The sequence below is a fragment of the Diabrotica virgifera genome, chromosome 9, assembly GCF_917563875.1.
Source record: "Diabrotica virgifera virgifera chromosome 9, PGI_DIABVI_V3a".
In the NCBI taxonomy this organism is placed as follows: domain Eukaryota; kingdom Metazoa; phylum Arthropoda; class Insecta; order Coleoptera; family Chrysomelidae; genus Diabrotica; species Diabrotica virgifera.
Genome location: NC_065451.1, coordinates 63,082,217 through 63,101,963, shown reverse-complemented (window position 1 = coordinate 63,101,963; position 19,747 = coordinate 63,082,217). Strand labels below are relative to the sequence as shown.

The 19,747-nt window shown below is 33.0% G+C and overlaps 1 protein-coding gene across 1 annotated transcript in view; it reads left to right on the top strand.

Moving 5' to 3' along the window:
• The window catches only part of LOC114325174 (PR domain-containing protein 11-like), a 111,243-nt gene that overhangs the window by 14,982 nt on the left and 76,514 nt on the right, over positions 1 to 19,747 (top strand). Inside the window, exons 3-4 of the mRNA XM_050660144.1 lie at positions 8,741 to 8,818; positions 9,349 to 9,626. Of these exons, the coding sequence (XP_050516101.1) occupies positions 8,741 to 8,818; positions 9,349 to 9,626 (356 nt within the window). The remainder of the gene's footprint in view (positions 1 to 8,740; positions 8,819 to 9,348; positions 9,627 to 19,747) is intronic.

The following is a 19,747-nucleotide window of genomic DNA, read 5'->3' as shown; positions in this document are numbered from 1 at the left end:
GTTCACATGCCAACGTGCGTCTTAATGACATAAAATGCGCGTTAATGACCTAAAACGCGCGTTAGTATGTGAACGGTCTTCAGTAAAATGTATGTAGTTGTAATCGCGCGTTATCAAAACGTGCTTAACGCGGCTTGACATGATAACACGGCCTTAGCTCATTCCCCATATCTTCCACGATTTTTAAAAAATCTCACTTTTTTGTCATATGTAAAATTTGAAGTTATTAGCATGAAATTGGGATTCGAAATTTGTTAAAATTTAGGGAAAACTTTAGATAACTATTCGGCAGCAAATATTTCTTGGGGATTTTTGTCCGAGATTTTTTGTGGGGATATTTTGTCCAAAAAAATATGTGGGGATTATTTGTCCGAGATTTTTTGTGGGGATTTTTTGTCCGGGGATTATTTGTCCGGGGATTTTTGTCTGGGGATTTTTTGTCCAGGGATAATTTGTGGGGATTTTTTGTCCGGGATTATTTGTCCGAACCCCCTTCTTCTTTTGGCTCGATGTCCATTTTTATATAAATGACGGAATGGTCATCTGTCGGAATATTTTTAATATAAATCATCCTGGTTCCCATTGTAGTTAATATTAAAATATAAGTCAATATAATAATACCAGGAATCAGATTCCTCACAATAATTTCAATCGGTGATTTTAGTTCCTTCTTCATCATCTTCTTCTTTTTGTATAGACATGACTCTGTCTGTTTTGTCAATATGTCTCTAGTAAGTTGTCATTCCATCGTTTTCGTGGTCATCTTTCATCATATTCACTGATCGTCTTCCTATTGGGGAACCGTCTCTCGCTGTCCTTACTACTTAGGCCTGGATCCCGCGTACCAAAAAAGTTGATTAATAGCAAGCTTAAAATTTTTTACTAGCTTAACGGTGTCTAGTCGGACAAATTTTGATGTATGGGAACAGGGGAAGTTTTTATGTTGTTCTGAAGCTATTTCCGTGTGGCATTTTTATAATTAACTATTTTCTATGGGAAATAAGCCACAATTTTACTGTATGGGACCACTGGAACAGGGATTCTAAGTTTTAATTGTGAAACAGGTTAAAAATTTGGTACGTTAGACTACGAAATCGTCCTATGTATTTTGTCGGACAGAACTTCCAATTGCTTTGTTACCCTTTCATTAAACTCTCATGCAAAAATCAAACTGGTATTTATCACCAAATGGGCATTTTAATAAGTCCGACGCGTAGAACATGTCAAATGATAAGAATTACGACAGGTGATAAATAGCAGTCTGATTTTTACATGAGAGTTTAATGAAAGGGTAACAAATCAATTGGAAGTTCTGTCCGGCAAAATACATGGGACGTTTTCGTAGTCTGACGTTCCAAATTTTTAACCTGTTTCACAATTAAAATTTCTCCTGTTCCAGTGTTCCCGTACATCAAAGTTTGTCCGACTAGACACTGTTAAGCTATTAACAAATTTTCAGCTTGCTATTATTTAACTTTTTTTGGTACGTGGGATCCAGGCCTAACCATATTTTTTGTCATTTGACTTATGTGGTCATTCCATTCTGTTTTTCTGTTTCTTAGCCAGTCATTAACAAATGTTGTCCACCTTGCATTTCCGTCGTATATCTGTTAGGTCAGGATCCCGCGTATGAAAAAAAAGTTGATTAATAGCAAGCTGAAAATTTGTTAATAGCTTAAGGGTTTCTAGTCGGACAAACTTTGATATATGGGAACACTGAAACAGGGGAAGTTTTAATTGTGGAACAGGTTAAAAATTTGGAACGGTCAGACCACGAAAACGGCACATGTATTTTGTCCGACAGAACAGACTTAAACTCTCCGAACAGAGATTAAACTCTCGTGCAAAAATCAGACTGCTATTTATCACCAAATGGGCATTTTAATGAATGGAACATGTAGAATATGTCAAATGACAGGAATTATGACAGGTGATAAATAGCAGTCTGATTTTTGCATGAGAGTTTAATCTCTGTTCGGAGAGTTTAAGTCTGTTCTGTCGGACAAAATAAATGAGCCGTTTTCGTGGTCTGACCGTTCCAAATTTTTAACCTGTTCCACAATTAAAACTGCCCCTGTTTCAGTGTTCCCATATATCAAAGTTTATCCGACTAGACACCCTTAACGACGTTCTACACTTTCGGCAAAGAATTAAGGATTTGCATGAAATTTTAGTATGTTATAGTTTACTTCAAAAAACTAAGACTTGATTTTTTAAAAATTGTTTTACCGTGCCGTTTAATTACTATTAAGGGTCAAAATTAAGTTTTAACATGGGCTCTTATGGGAATTCTTAAAAAGTTAATAACTTTTGACCCAAATTTACGATTTTTAATTATTTGTGCTTAAATTAAAGGTTTTTTGGTAAGGAATAACATATTGAAAAATGAGGATTGTTTACCGTCCCATTTATTTTTTATTTATTTATTATAATTAATTCCGTAATTTATTCCGTAATTTCCGTAATTTATTATAATTTATTTTTATAAAGTATTCAATACTGAAACATATGATTTGAGTATTCTGCTATAAATGAATTGTTACCAACTTTCACTTGCATATAAGTTTCCCCTCCTTTCCTCTGAGAGGCATACCCCGTAACGAAGGTGTAGAACGTCGTTAAGCTATTAACAAATTTTTAGCTTGCTATTATTCAACTTTTTTTTCATACGCGGGATCCAGACCTATGTACATTTAGCTCTGCCCCATAGAATCTTACCTTCGATTTTTCGGGTTTTCATCTCCGCTTTTTCGAGCAATCTTTTTGTCCTCTCTGTGTCGGGTCGTGTTTCTGCCGCGTATGTCATTATTGGTCTGATGACTGTTCTGTAAATTCTGCCTTTCATTTCTTTTCCGATATTTCTACTTTACTTTACTTAATCAGTAGACCCATTGTACCTTTCGGTGTAGGGCCATTTATAATACAATTCATTAAATTACAATTCAATAAATTACAATATTTTACAATCTTCTGAATTGTCCTAGCTCTTAACGAACTTTCTCCATTCCTTCCTATTGGATGCCATCTGTGTTGCTTCCTGCCAAGTCTTACCCTTACTCTGCAGTATCTGCGAAATGTCACTGTTCCATTCTTTGATGGGCCTTCCTCTTCTATTCTTACCTATTGGTTTGGCTTCCCACACTCTTCTCACTTGTCTATCATTGTCCATCCGGGTTAGATGTCCGAACCATCCCAATTTTTTCTTCTTGATTGAGTCGAGTATCGGCTTGATTTTGAGTCTTTCTCTTATTTCTTCATTTCTGATTCTATCTGTTCTTTTTACTCCTATCGTTCTTCTGAGGTATTTCATCTCTGCTGCCTGTATTCTGCTCTGGTGTCTTTTGTTTAATATCCAATTTTCTGCTCCATATGTCACCGTAGGTCTATATATTGTTTTGTATATTGTCATCTTGGTCTTTGTTGATATTTCTTTGTTATTAAGGAATCCTCTATTTAGTGCTTGGAATAGTTTTCCTGTGTTTTCCATTCTGTTGTTAAGATCGTCCTCTATGTCTCCTTTGTTGTTGATTACTGTTCCTAAGTATTTGTATGAATTTGTCTGTATTAATTGATGTTGGTCTATCATTATTTCTATTTGATCTTCCGTCCCTTGTTTCCTTGATATTTTCATTATCTGAGTCTTCTCTTTGTTTACGTTTAAGTTGTATTTGCTTGCTTCTAGGTTCCATTTCTCTAAGTTGTATTTCAGTTTTTCTGCTGTTTCCGCAATTAGTACTATGTCGTCTGCAAATATACACATCTCAGCGTTTATCATTTGCATTCTGTTCCAACCGATGCTGTATTTCTTGAAAGTTTTCTTACATTCTTTCACTATCTCATCTATTACATTTATGAATAGCACTGGGCTGAGACTTCCCCCTTGTCTAACTCCTTGAGTTGTTTCAAATGGTTCTGACTGTATATTTAACATTCTTACTGTATTTGTTGTTTTCATGTATATACTCTTTGTTGCTTCTATCAGTTCTTCGCTTACTTCCTTCTTCTTTAGGCTTTCCCATATATCTTTTCTTTTGACTGAGTCGAAGGCTTTTTCCATGTCTATAAAGCTCAGGTATATTTCTCTATTTTTCTTTAATGCTTTTTCTATTACTTGTTGCATGGTAAATATATGGTCTTGTGTGTTGTGTCCTTTCCTGAATCCACTTTGTACGTCCTCTAATTTATGTTCTATTTCTTTTCTGATTTTCCTTTCTATTATGGTTTCGTATACTTTTGCTGCTACACATAGTAGTGATATACCTCTATAGTTCTTACAGTCTCTTGTGTTTCCTTTTTTGTATATAGGTATAATTACTGCATTTGTCCATTCTCTGGGTATTACTTTTCTCTTCCATATTAGGTTATATATGTATAACAATTTTTCTTTTGCTTTTATTCCTATATATTTCATCATTTCTGGTGCTACTTCATCGCTTCCTGGTGCTTTTCCAATCTTTATCTTTCTTATTGCTTCTTCTAGTTCTTCTTTTTCTATAGTTTCTGGATTTTCCGTGTTTCTTATGGATACTCTCTTTATGTGGCTTTCCTTCTCCATTGTGTTCACTTGATTTCCATTCAGTGACAGCTGGAAATGTTCCCTCCATCTTTCCATTATTGTTTTATCGTCATTTATTATTATTCCTTCCTTGTTCATTATTTGTTTCAGTTTCGTTTCTTTGTTGCTTCTTAGGTTTTTCAGTGTTCTATAAAATAATTTTACGTTTTCTGTGCTGTTTTCTTCCATTGTTTCTCCAAATTTTTCCCAACTTTTCTTTTTCTCTTTCCTAACTATCTCTTTAACTTTTGTTCTTTTTCTCTTATAATTTTCATATTTTTGTTGTGTTTTGTCTTGTATGTATTCTTTCCATAATTTCTTCTTTTCTTTTATTTCTCTTTTCACTTCATCGTTCCACCAAGACGTTCGTTTCCCTCTGTTGTTATTTCTTGTGGTTCCACATATTGATTTAGCTGTTTTTATCATCGCATTTTTAAATTTTCCCCATTCTTCTTCTATTGTTTCTGTTATTATATGTTCATTGTCTATTTCTTTCTCTAGCCCTTCTGTGTATCTTATTTTCGTTGTTTCTTCCCTTAGTTTATAAATTTTTATTATTTCTTTGTGTTCTCTGTTTATGTTCTCATTTCTTTTTATTTCTTTTCTTTTGCTTTTGAATGTGGTTTCTAGTAGATAGTGGTCACTACCAATTTCATAACTCCTTTTCACCCTTACGTCTCTTATCCAGTTCTTCTCTGTTTTTTGCACTATAGTATAGTCTATAATTGATTGTTCGTCTCTTGATTTGACTTCTCTTGTGATCTTGTGTATCCTTTTATGTTGGAAGTGTGTGTTCATAATCACCAGGTTATTGTCTAGACAGAATTCAAGTAGTAATTTTCCATTTTTGTTTATTTTTTCCTCCCCATACGGTCCGATGACATTGTTCCATTTTTCTGCTTCTTTCCCCACTCTACTGTTCATGTCTCCTGTGATCACCATTTTCTCTGTACAATCATTTATCACTTCTTGTAATTTGTCCCAGAACTCATTCTTTTCGTTTTTTGTTGCGTCTTCATCTGGTCCATAGCATATGATTAGGTTTGTATTGGTTTCCTCTGTATCCATATATATGTCTACTCTTAGTATACGTTCGTTGTAATATATCCAATTTTTTACTTTGTTGATACTATCCTTCTTAATCAGGCACGCTACTCCTGCCTGAGCTCTCTTCGTTTCTTCCACTCCACTGTATATTAGTAACATTCCGTTTTCTAATATTATTGATCCTCTTCCTTTTTTCTTTGTCTCTGTTATAGCTACTATTTCAATGTTCTTATCTCTAATTTCTTCCCCCAGTTCTATTTCTTTCCCATTTATACCTCTTACATTCCATGATGCCATTTTCAAAATTGTTCTGTTCTTTTCTATGTTTAGGTTGTACTTCAATTTGTTTTTCCTTACGTTTGTGTTATTATCTTTAAATCTGGTCATGTCCCTGTTCTTTGCCTGTTTTGTTTCTCGGTCCATGATTGTGTTTTCTACAGCTAGTTTTTTGAACAAGTTGGTTCTGTATTGTATGTTACTTTTTCTATCCGGCTTGTTTTTTGGTTCCATTTCCACTTAATGTCTTCAATAATTATGAATCCATATCCAATTTTTGTCCTTTTCCCATTAGTCTTTTCCTCTGCTGCTATCTTCCTAAGGTTTCTTTGTATTTCTATCTCTTTTAATGTTAGGTCACATTCTATATATACTCTATGTTGTTTATAGCTCATTAGTTTACCCTTGGCTTTCAGTATTTTCATTTTATCTTCGAATTTTTTACATTCTATAACACACATTGTTTCATTTATGTTTTGTACCCTATTTATTTCTGATTTTACTCCCATTTTTGCTTCTATGAAGTTCTCTATTTGCTCTGTTCCTATTGTGTCTAGTGGTAAGCCTCTCATTATTAGGTTATTTTTCTTCTTTTCTTTCTGACATGCTTCCAAGGTTATTTCTATTTTATCTATTTTTTGTTTCATCGTAGCCATTTCTTTCTTTAGATTTTCATTTTCTCTTATTATTTCTTTCATTTGCAATTTGTATTCATTATTTTCCTTCCTAATTTCTTTTAGTTCCTCAATCATATTACCCATTGTATTTTTTATATCTTCCAGGTCCTTGTTTTTCTTTTTGTTATCGCTTGCTAATTGTCTCATTAGTTCCATCATTTCGTTCTGGCTGCTGGTTTCATTCGTTGATGGTTTCGACCTGTCTGGTGTTCGGTTCACTTTTCTACTCCTGCTAAATATATCTGGCTCCTCTTTGCTTTTTCTTTTACCGTCCTCATTAATGCTATCATTACCATCCGCCATCTTTCTTCCTATTCAAATTATTAAAGTAGGTATGTATTTATAAATACAAATATTAAATCAAATTAAAACCTACTTGATTAAATCCAATTAATTAAATTTTTTACTTTAATTACAAAATATTTATATATTATTCAATTTTTTTACTTTAATTATAAAACTATTTAAATACCATTTAATATCTTATTTATTTATTTATATCAACAATTAATGTTCACTTGAATAAATTAGATTTATCAACAATGTCTTCTTCTTATCTTCAATATCTTCTTATTCTTCGATATCTTCTTATTCTTCAATATCTTCTTATTCTTCAATATCTTCTTGTTTTCGTTCAGAAAGCCGACTCTGTATTTTTCGATAGATAGATACCGAAGTACCTTAATTATAATTAAATCAATTTATTAGTAATTACCACTGCTGAAAGCAGCTTCGGCTAGTCCACCCATAGGACCTTGACTTCTTATCAGTGCCAAAAAACTTGACTATGACTGTAATTATTTTACTGTTAGTAGTTAAAATATAATTTTATTAAAACTAGGTTATATTAATAATGTATGGATCTTACTTTCAATATTCTTTTTAAATTTACACTGTAAATTTCTTAACTCACTTATTTACACTTTGCAAATAATTTGGTGATTTTTCTGCTCGCAAAGTTTCAGTATTTGAAGTTTTTTTGCGGAGCGGATTTAAATCAACCTCACTGTCTCTTTACCAGGACCGGTTCTTCCTCCGATATTTTTATTTCTCTATATTGTGTCCTTCAGGCAACCTGCTTCTCTGTTTGCTCTATTTACTTGATCTTCCACTTCTGTTTCGAGCCTTCCGTAGCTAGATAGTGTGATGCCTAGATATTTAAACTCCATCACTTGTTCTATTATCGGATCCTCCAGGTCAAATTTACATTGTATTGGATTTGCTGTTATAACCATGCATTTTGATTTTTTTGGGGAAATTAACATGTTAAATAATATTCTGGCGGTTATGTTAAATTGGTGGAGCATACGTTGTAAATCATATTCACTTTGGGAGATTAGTATTGCTTCGTTTGCGTAGCAGATTATTGTTGTATTTCTGTCATCTGGTATCCTTTTTTAGTTCTCACTTTTATTATTTCATCCATGATCAGGTTGAACATTAAAGGACTCAATGAACCCCCATTGCCAGCTTCAATTTCAATTGGGTCAGTTATTTCATCTTCTACTTTTACTTTTATTGTGTTGTTCTGATTATTGAATTATTGTTATGGTGTTGATTTTAGTTCCAAATGATTTTATCTAATAATAAAACACTGAAAACGTTTGTTTTCTATATACTTCCACAGAATTTATTATAACTAAGTGACTACAGCTGTTTCGTACATACGCACTTCACCTTCTAGATTATAATCATTCTTTCAATGAAGAGTTTCAAATTCTGCATATTCAAAATAAAGGCCTTAAGCTATCTTTATGAGAATCTATGGAAATTAATAAACTGAAAAATACAGATATAATTCTGAATGACCAACTCGAGACAACCACTCCCCACTCCTCAACCTCTTCAGTTGAAGACTTAAAAAGGCAAACACATTGTAAACTATATCACTTGAGAAAAGCACTCTGCCGAAACAGCTGTAGTCACTTAGTTATAATAAATTCTGTGGAAGTATATAGAAAACAAACGTTTTCAGTGTTTTATTATTAGATAAAATGAACTTCCATCAAGTAACGGTCGAATCCATCAAATGATTTTATTCTTCTTCAACGGGATGTTCGACGGTGCAATGACGATCGTGAATGTATTAAATTTGAAAAATATAAAAAATTTAATTCCTTAAATTCTTTAAATTTAATTATTTAAATTTTAAAAATTAAATATATAATTTAAATAAATGTTTTAGCTCAAAAGTATCCCAGACGAAATATAACGCAAAAAAATTATTACGAAGGAGAAGAACCAGCAAATGATCGCTACGTGTGTAAGTACATTATTTTATTTTTTTAGATTGTTTTAAACACGAAAGCCAACGAATGTCTGCTAACCGTTTTCCACTCAAGTGGTTAGCGTACAAAGGAGCCATTTACTTTGATGGTCATGAACGAAAATTTAATAATATTGTTTTTTTTTGTCCTTTGCGCTGTACGAAATGTGTACAAGTTTACATCTAGCAAAAGCTTGATATTCCTTTGACGTATAAAGGGAGTAAATGTGTTATACACACAGGTATACTATTTATAGCAAAGACCTCGGCAGTTCTTGTCTTCTGTAAAACCCAAACCACAACCATTCAACTATAACTCCATTTTATGTCCTCCAATTTTGCATTTTGCTTTTATTTATACAATTTTTGTTTATTTCATCCTTACTTGTATTGAAGATATGTTACAATTATTACAGTTTAAAGGGTATGCAAGAATTCATAGTGTCGAATAGCATTCTTCACTAAAAAACTCAATTTATTCATTGATATCTTTGTTTGACAAATTTAAACAATTCATTCTGTTACAGACTGTGATACCTGCAAAGAAGATTATGTAGACTTTTGTTCAAATTGCGGAGCATTAGTTGTTCTTGAGGATACTCCAATTCGTATGGGTGTCGAAATGAGAGCCAAGAAAACAGTACCTAAAGGCATCTTGGAGGTACAACCATCAAAAATTCATGGTTTGGGAGTAATTGCTTTGAGATGTATACAAAAAGGTGTGAGACTTGGACCATACCAAGGTCAAATAACGAGAGTCGACAGTACCACGGGATATGCTTGGAAATTGAAGGACGGGCGTTTGGTAAGTCAATTCATCATTATTTTTATGACAGAATTTTAACCGTATAAAATTGTTTGTTTACTTCTTCATTTCATTATTAAGTAGTAGAAATATGAACCCGGAAAGGTTTCTGAGTTAGTACGACCAACTTAAGTGAAAAGGGGGGTTACCCCTTAGACTTTTTTTATTTCTTTGGAAAAACTGTTTTTTCTTAATTTTATACGAGTATGATGCAGAAGCAAAAGATACATACAACCCTAAATTTTCACTTTTCTATCACTAACTGTTATAGGCGGGGAGGAAAGTATGCTAAATGTGCAGTCACTCGAGCGCTTTGGCGAGCTATTGACTTTCCATTTTTTAATTTATTTTCCATTTCCAACAATCGTTTTCTTCGATTATAGCGCCATCTATCCATAAATTAAAAAGATGTCTCGAATAAAAGTTACTTATTTTTACGTAAGGAATCCAAATCTGCAATAAAAAAATGGGAGCACCCATTTAAGATTTTAAAGTAACCCCTCACCCACCTCCGTAGGGTGTGGTGTTTCGTGTCATTCGATAGAGTTCTGACGTTCATTTCGCGAAATATCACGGGATTCGTATTTAAAATTTTAAATTTACCCCCCACCCCTCTCCGTGGAGAGTCCTGTTAAGGTATCATTCGATAGATTTTTGAAAAATAATGAGCACATATTTTTTATTTTTTTCGATCTGTCGTTCATTTCGCGAAATATTCGCTTTTTTCTTGTGAAACTTTGTGACTCACCCATTGCCTTACGCCCGGCTCAAATCGTCAGATTTTTGAAATATACACTGTTTTGCATGTACTTAACTTACCCTATCTTAATCTGACGATTTGGAGTTTTTCTAAGGATAGATTTTGTTTTCGGCCCCCCCTTAAAGAACTCTCCTGTATTAAGAGCTAATATATGGTAGAGGTACATTTACAGGGTACAATGTTTCTCCCCATATGATAACCTGACGCGCTCGAGTAACTGCAAAAATCCCCGCTTGGGCTCCCCTACTATTATTTTTTAATGGCCATTTAAATAATGAGCCTTTCTATTTAAATAAAAATGAATGTTTGTCTGTTTATCCTTTATAGAATCGTAAACTATGCATTTGATCACGTGATAATCTTAAGCCACGTTGTTGAACATGAACCCTATAGAAGGTTTCTGACTTGGTACGACCAACCTAAATAATCAATATTTACGCATACACCCCAAAAAATTATTTTTTATCAGAAAAAATTATACGAAATAGTTTTGAGTATTTTTTTTTGCTTTCTGGTAATTTTTAGTTATTTAACTTTTAAACATTACATATTTCTTTTTTGGTTTATTGGCATTGGAAAGAACCCGTTTTGCCACGAAAATTTATAACATTTGGAAGTCTATACATATAACTGAACACAATTTGGTACAAATACAATTTTCACAAATCTATACATATAAATACAGTAACTGAATACAATTATTTGGTACAAATACAATTTTTACAAATCTATACATAAATTTAATACCTAACTGAATACAATTTGGATTGGTTGATACAGACCTAAAAGTTGAGGAAATTATAAGCGTCTCCTCGTACGGTCCAAGAACTCGTACCTCGGGATTATGGATGCACTCCAGCATAATAGAAAGATACTTTTGGGGAAACGGGATTTTTATTTAGTTAGTTCCTTAATAAGGTAAGGGATGGCATTAGAATTATGACTGCATTGAAAAATCCAGTGATTAAAGTCGTCAAAACGGGGCATGGGCAGGGGGACTGCTCCGTGTCCGAAGAGGCACCTGATGTATTTGATGTTAATTTTTCTATTGGGATGACTTCTTTTAGCAAACTTTGTAGAAGGAAGTGTTGGAAAGAGCGTGCAGTACTGAAATGCATTGTTAGATCTAATTATTGTCTATTTGTCTTCCCATTTAGTTCTTAAGTTTTGCTTACATATAGATAATGCGTCTTGTAGCGTTAATTCGGTGGCTTGTTCGCCATCAGTGATAGCTCTTTTTGCCAGTTTGTCAGCTGTTTCATTTCCTGTGATGGAGGAATGCCCTTTGGCTCATATAAAGAATGTATTTATCTATTTAGAATCTAAGGCTCTTAAGGTTGTCACAATTTCCACGATTAATGAGTTATTGTATAGGGAGGTAACGGGGTCCACCAGAGCTGATAAAACAGATTTCGAATCCGATATTATAGCCAAGTTTGACAATGGTAGAACATTACATATATTTTATAAACAGTGCACTGGAATAAGTGTTACCCCCTATTAACTTATACAGGGTGTTTAATTAATAATTGTCCATATAGTAACTGGACAAACCTTAGCACCAAATACGAAAATTTAACCTTAAACACTTAAGAGGAAACAGTAGCGATCAACAGGTAGCGAAAACGCGTTCCAAGATTGCGGCTGTAATTTTGAATATTTTTTCGAGATATTTGGTACACGTATTTGTAATATAATAAAGAATGGCGGTACAGAGCCCAATTTGAAAAATATATTAATATGTGGAAATTACTCTGTAATTAAATACAATATTAAAAAAACGAGCCTGTACCGCCATTAAGAAGAACAAAAAAATACACTTTTTTCAAATAAACTGTTTTATCCGATGCCTAGATTTTGTGTCATTTTGGAACTACTAAAATTTTTTATTTCATTAGTAGTTCCAAAATGACACAAAATCTAGGCATCGGATAAAAAAGTTTATTTGAAGAAAGTGTATTTTTTTGTTCTTCTTAATGGCGGTACAGGCTCGTTTTTTTAATATTTTATTTAATTACAGAGTAATTTCCACATATTAATATATTTTTCAAATTGGGCTCTGTACCGCCATTCTTTATTATATTACGAATACGTGTGCCAAATATCTCGAAAAAATATTTAAAATTACAGCCGCAATCTTGGAACGCGTTTTGGCTACCTGTTGATCGCTACTGTATCACCTTAAATAAAATGTACATAGTTACTTACTGAGTTACAGGGTGTTTTATCTAAAAATTTAAAAACTATATTTGCTCAGCATCTTAAAACTATTCGACGTATCTTTTTCATACTTGGCAGGAAGTATAGGTACTCTACAAAGTACTAAATTATGTTAAACAAACGTTCCTGCCTATTATCAGAGGCGTACGAAGGGGGAAAGTGTAGGTTGACCCTTTCCAAATTCTACACCACTGGCGGAATTGCTATTTTAGTTCAATTTTTGAATTCTCCAATACTTTATATGAAAATAATATACTCTTCATTCGTAACGATAAAGTCACTAGTTTTCGAGATTTTTGAAGTTAAAAATGAAATGACACGGTTATTTTGATCAATGCATTGTGTCGCTCTTCATTTTTAATTTCAAATATCTCGAAAACTAATCATTTTATCGTTACGAATGAAGAGTGTATTATTTACATAAACAGTATTGGAAAGTCAAAAAATTACACTAAAATAGCAATTTCGTCAGTGGCGTAGAATTTGGGAAGGGTCAACCAGCCACTATCCCCTGTCGTACGCCTCTGGTAGTAGCTAGAAACGTTTATTTCTGTTAATTTAGTAGAGTTTACAGTACCTATACTTTCTGCCAAGTATGATGAGGATACACCAAATAGTTTTAAAGTACTGGTTACAAATAATTTTTACATTTTAATCATATGAATCATATCATAAATTAATCAAAATAATTGTGCCGTTTCATATTGAACTTAAAATATCTCGAAAACTAATGACTTTATCGTTACCAATGTAGAGTATATTATTTAAGTAGAAAGTATTGAAAGATCTAAAAATAGCACAAAAATAGTAATTCCTCCAGTGGCGTAGAATTTGAGAAGGGTCATCCATTCACTATCTCCTGTCGTACGCCTTTGGTACTAGCTAGAAACGTTTGGTTATCATAATTTAGTAGGGTGTATAGTAGTCGCACTTTCTGCCAACTATGAAAAGGATACGTCGAATAGTTTTAAAATGCTGGGCAAAAATAGTTTTTAAGTTTTTAGATAAAACACCCTGTAACTCAGTAAGGAATCACATTTTATTTAAGTCTTTTAGGTTAAATCTTCGTATTTTGTGCTAAGGTTTCTCCAGTTACTCTATGGACAATTAGTAATGAAACACCCTGTATATTTTTAGCACATAAGCAAAACCCTCGAGCAGGTCGATCTGTAAAATAATGAATCATATCATAAATTAATCAAAATAATTGTGCCGTTTAATATTGAACTTAAAATATCTCGAAAACTAATGACTTTATCGTTACCAATGTAGAGTATATTATTTAAGTAGAAAGTATTGAAAGATCTAAAAATAGCACAAAAATAGTAATTCCTCCAGTGGCGTAGAATTTGAGAAGGGTCATCCATTCACTATCTCCTGTCGTACGCCTTTGGTACTAGCTAGAAACGTTTGGTTATCATAATTTAGTAGGGTGTATAGTAGTCGCACTTTCTGCCAAGTATGAAAAGGATACGTCGAATAGTTTTAAAATGCTGGGCAAAAATAGTTTTTAAGTTTTTAGATAAAACACCCTGTAACTCAGTAAGGAATCACATTTTATTTAAGTCTTTTAGGTTAAATCTTCGTATTTTGTGCTAAGGTTTCTCCAGTTACTCTATGGACAATTAGTAATGAAACACCCTGTATATTTTTAGCACATAAGCAAAACCCTCGAGCAGGTCGATCTGTAAAATAATGAATCATATCATAAATTAATCAAAATAATTGTGCCGTTTAATATTGAACTTAAAATATCTCGAAAACTAATGACTTTATCGTTACCAATGTAGAGTATATTATTTAAGTAGAAAGTATTGAAAGATCTAAAAATAGCACAAAAATAGTAATTCCTCCAGTGGCGTAGAATTTGAGAAGGGTCATCCATTCACTATCTCCTGTCGTACGCCTTTGGTACTAGCTAGAAACGTTTGGTTATCATAATTTAGTAGGGTGTATAGTAGTCGCACTTTCTGCCAAGTATGAAAAGGATACGTCGAATAGTTTTAAAATGCTGGGCAAAAATAGTTTTTAAGTTTTTAGATAAAACACCCTGTAACTCAGTAAGGAATCACATTTTATTTAAGTCTTTTAGGTTAAATCTTCGTATTTTGTGCTAAGGTTTCTCCAGTTACTCTATGGACAATTAGTAATGAAACACCCTGTATATTTTTAGCACATAAGCAAAACCCTCGAGCAGGTCGATCTGTAAAATAATCATGGTATATTATAGCATCAATGTTTTGAACTTTATGCAATCCCTCTTCAGGTGATAGTCCTAACTTTAATTTTTTCACATAGAAAATTACATCATGTGACACCTTTTTTAAAAGCTTTTGAAATACTAATTACAAAAATGTATAAAATGTACTACTTTTTAAGAGCGTAGGCGTAAAATTTCCCTTCTAATGATTTTTAAATATAATAATTTTTTTCGAATCCTGAGAAAACTAATACTACGTTTGGAAAATTTAAACGCATAATGGAAGATTACAGTACTATCGAGGGTAGAAAGTCCCTTAGAACTTGTATAATGTTTATTTTATTTAATAAGTTTCAGGGGTGAAAAAAAAAGAGAATATTTAGTGTGATTTTTAATTTTAAATATCTCATTCTAAAGAAAATTTTTAGTTATTCTAGGGTTTTTTGTACCTCAGTAATAATGTAATATTTCATTCTGCGTTTAAATTTTTCAAAAATATAGGTTTTCTCAGGATTCGAAAAAAATGAATGCATTTAATAATAATTCGACCAAAATTATACACCTACGCTGTCAAAAAGGATTAAAGTATTATACATTTTTGTAGTTAGTACTTCAAAAGCTTTTAAATGAACTGTCACATGATGTACGTTCTCTTTAAAAAAAGTCAAAGTTATGCCTGACACCTGAAGAGGCATCGGGTAAAGTTCGAAACAGTGATGCTATAATATATACTTTGATTATTTTAAAAATCGACCTCTTCTACCGTTTTGCTTATGTGCGAAAAATACATGAGTTATAGGAAGGGGTATTGTCCTTTTCATGATCATTTTTCAGTGCGTCACAAATGATAGGAAAAAGGGTAAGTCCGTGATAATACACATTTATGACATTTATTCTAACATGACATTTTAGTTAAATCTGACAGTTGTCACATTTTATTTTCAATTTAGAATAAAAACAAATCAAATGTGTTTCTTGCATTTATAAAATGGTATTTTCTTTGATTTGTATAGTCTTATAAATTATACAGATTATATTTGTAATATTATTATCCAATTAAAAAAAATTATTTTTTTTAATTATGGCGCCATCTACCGACAACTAGAATAATCACAGAACTAGAAGTAATCACCGACGTGCCTTTTTTTCTGTCACATACAATTTAATGCGTTAGAAAGAAATCGAAAAACTGTGACGCACTGAAAGATGATCATGAGAAAAAGAATAACACTTACTCCAGCACACTGTATACAGAGGCCAAAGAAAACAGTCCACCTCAATATTTGGCAGTATTTATTAGATTTTAAGGAAATGAAGAAACAGGTCGATTGTTGATCTTAGTGGGACATATTTTTACGGTACATACATCTGTCATTTGTCAATCCCCTCCCTTCCATTTCCCTCAGCCCTTATTTTTAAATAGGGAATAGGGACCGTGTGCTACCTCTTTTAAAAGGTTATTCCATTCTCTATTCAGTAATATTAACATTGATATAATTTATTTATACAGGGTGTCTAAGAAAAATTATTTTGAATTAAATTAATTAACACAAAAAACGAGAGTGTATGAATTTTATTTAACTCAAAATACATTCTACTACTGACAGAAAACAGAGAAAAATGTGTCTTTGACAAATAAATATTGTTTTTCGCTTACATTCAATATTCCACCTACCAAGAGGCAAATGGGTGGCAGCTTGAACATTAAAATTAAGCGAAAACCAATGTTTATTTTTTAAAAAACATTTTTATTTGTTTTGTGACAGCAGTAGAATGTATTTTGAATTAAATAAATTAGATACATTCTTCTTTTTGTGTTAATTAATTTACTTAAAATATTGTTTTCTTGTACACCCTGTATAAATAATTATGTTAATGTTGTTTTCACCCAATTTTGAAAAAATGTGAAAACTTTGAATTATCCACGTCCGTCTGTCCGTCTGTTTGTGATCACAACTCCTCCGTCAATATACCAGCTAGAATGACAAATGAGGTGTCAAATGAAAGCTTATAACCCAAGGATGGTACTAAAGGTGAGAAATTTTACCTAGGCTGTCTGTCAGTCGGTCTCTCTGGCCGCGAATATAACTCCTCCGACCTTATACCAGGTAGAATGACAAATGAGGTGTCAAATGAAAGCTTATATTCCAAGGATGGTAATTTTTTTTATTACTCCAATTTATTTAACAATCTGTTCCGTTAGGAACAATCAGTTAAAGTTATGACTTTCTTAGGCTATGACATGTAGGTAAGAATTCCAATGAAAACTTTCCTTTCTAAATTATCAACAAATGTATAGATAGTACTACTAGTAAAATAAAGTAAAACTTAAAATAGTTCTAATTTATCTAAAATCTATTTGGGAAGTCAGTTGGTTTATAACGCTTAAGTCTGCGAACTTCACCCTCTGTGTTTAATAATTCACTCGCGAAATCATTTGGATGCGCACTAAGTCTTTCTTCATACTTTTCACTGTATTTGCTGATTTCTTCTTTGATGCTGGGAACTTTCAGGTCTCTCTCTATTATTGCGTTGAGGACGTACCATGGAGCGTTTACTATGGTTCTTAATGCCTTATTTTGAAAACGTTGTATAATTTCCAAGTTAGAGTTGCTGGCTGAGCCCCATAGCTGTATGCCATAGGTCCATATGGGTTTAAGTATGGCTTTGTATATCACTAATTTATTTTCAATTGACAGTCTTGAATGTCTACCCAGAATCCAGTACATTTGTTGAAGTTTGAGTCCAAGTTGCTTTCTTTTGGTGAATATGTGTTTTCTCCATGTTAGTCTTTTATCTAGATGTATGCTCAGGTATTTGGTTGTATCTACTTGTAATAATTGTTTGTTGTTTATGTATACTGGTGGACAGCTCTCTCTTCGCATGGTAAATGTCATGTGGGTCGATTTTGTTTCATTAGCTCTTAGTTTCCATTTTTTAACCATTTTTCTATTTTATTTAAGTGGGCTTGTAAGTTATGCGAAGCTCTTTGGGGGTCTGTGTGAGATGCGATAATACCTGTGTCATCCGCGAATGTTGCGACTGTTGTCAATCTAGTTGTAGGTAGGTCAGCAGTAAATAACAGGTATAGTAAGGGACCAAGTACACTACCTTGTGGGACGCCGGATTTTATTTTAAATAGTTCTGAGCGAGCATCTTGTTGTTTTACTAATGAAAAGCGATCTGTCAGATACGATTTTATAATTAAATAATATTGATACGGAAGATTTTTCTTCAGCTTATGGAGGAGTCCTGTATGCCACACTTTGTCGAATGCTTGGCTGATATCTAGAAAAGCTGCACTACAGTACCTCTTGTTTTCTAGATCATTGCTGATTTGTTTGACTATACGATGTGTTTGCTCTATTGTTCCATGTTTGCTACGAAAACCAAATTGGTGTTTTGGAATTAATCTGGTTTCTTCTATTATTGGTTCTAATCGACGTAGAAACATTTTTTCAAATAGCTTAGATAATATAGGTAAGAGACTAATGGGTCTATATGAGTTCAGTTCTTTGGGGTCTTTTCCTGGTTTTTGTAACATTATGATCTCTGCTACTTTCCACTGATTGGGAAAATGTGCATACGTAAGTATTGCATTAAATATATGTGTTATTGCCATGATTGTTTTCTTATTTACGTTTCGCAGGATTTTTCCAGTGACGAGGTCATATCCAGGAGCCTTTTTTGGATTGATTTCATCCATAATTACCATTCGGATTTCTTTAGGTTTAAATTTTTTTATTGGGAGATCCATTTGAAAAGGTATATCAAGAAAATTTAAGATTTCATTATTATCTTCGTCGTTTTGGTCCATGTTGTAAGGTTTAAAGACGTTGCTTAGGTGTTCAGCAAAGGCCTTTGCTTTTTCATTATTACTTCCGGCCCATGTTCCCGCAGAGTCTCTAAGCGGAGGTATTTGTTGTATTGGTCTTTTCATTTTTCGTGTAGCACGCCATAGAGAATAATCTGTTGCTTCCGTAGGTGTTAGTTTTTCGAGGTACTCTTGTACGTTCTGATTCCTTATTGTGTGTAGTAGTCTTTTTAATTCAGATGCTACTCTGTTATAATTCCTTTTATTGATTTCAGTTCTATTGTTTTGCCACTTTTTACGAAGTCTTCGTTTCTCTATGATTTTTTCTTTTACAATAATTGGATTATCACCTTTGGATTTATTATCGGCAACATTGGGAGTTGCGTGCCAGGCTGCTGTTTGAATTCCTTTTGTTAGATTTGCGACGGCTTCATCAATGTTCTGTGGTGTCTTGAGTGGAACGTTTAGTTCAATGTTCTCATCAAGTTTTTGTCGGAATAGCTCCCAGTTGGTCTTTAGGTTGCATAATTGAGGTTCTTGGTATTTTCTTATTACTTTTGCATGTAAAGTCAATATTATAGGAGAATGATCTGATGAAAGATCATAGCTGCTTTCAATTTTTAGGTAGTTTGGGTTAGTACCTTTTACGATGAAGAAGTCGATAGCGTCTGGTATTTTCGCAGGATCGGACGGCCAGTAGGTGGGCTCTCCTGTTACTTTGATGCTTAAATTGTTACCTGTGATTGTGGTAAATAATTCTCTGCCCTTAGTGTTTGTAAATCGAGATCCCCAATGTGTATTCTTGGCATTGTAATCACCTCCACTTATAAATTTGTTTCCGAGTGTTCCTATGTAGTTAGTATATTGTTCTTTTTTGTTGTTGTGTTTAGGTGGGCAATATGCTGCTGATAGAACCAGAGTACCAGTGCTACTTTCTATTGCTACACTGGTTGCTTGTAGGTATTCTTTTTGATAACTTTCTAATTCATAATGTTGTATACTGCTACGAATTATAACTGCTGTTCCTCCATGAGCTGTATTATCTGGATGGTTTGTGTGGTAGATGTTATATTTAGGTATTTTGAAATAGTTTTTATTGGTAAAATGTGTTTTTGAGACTAGAAATA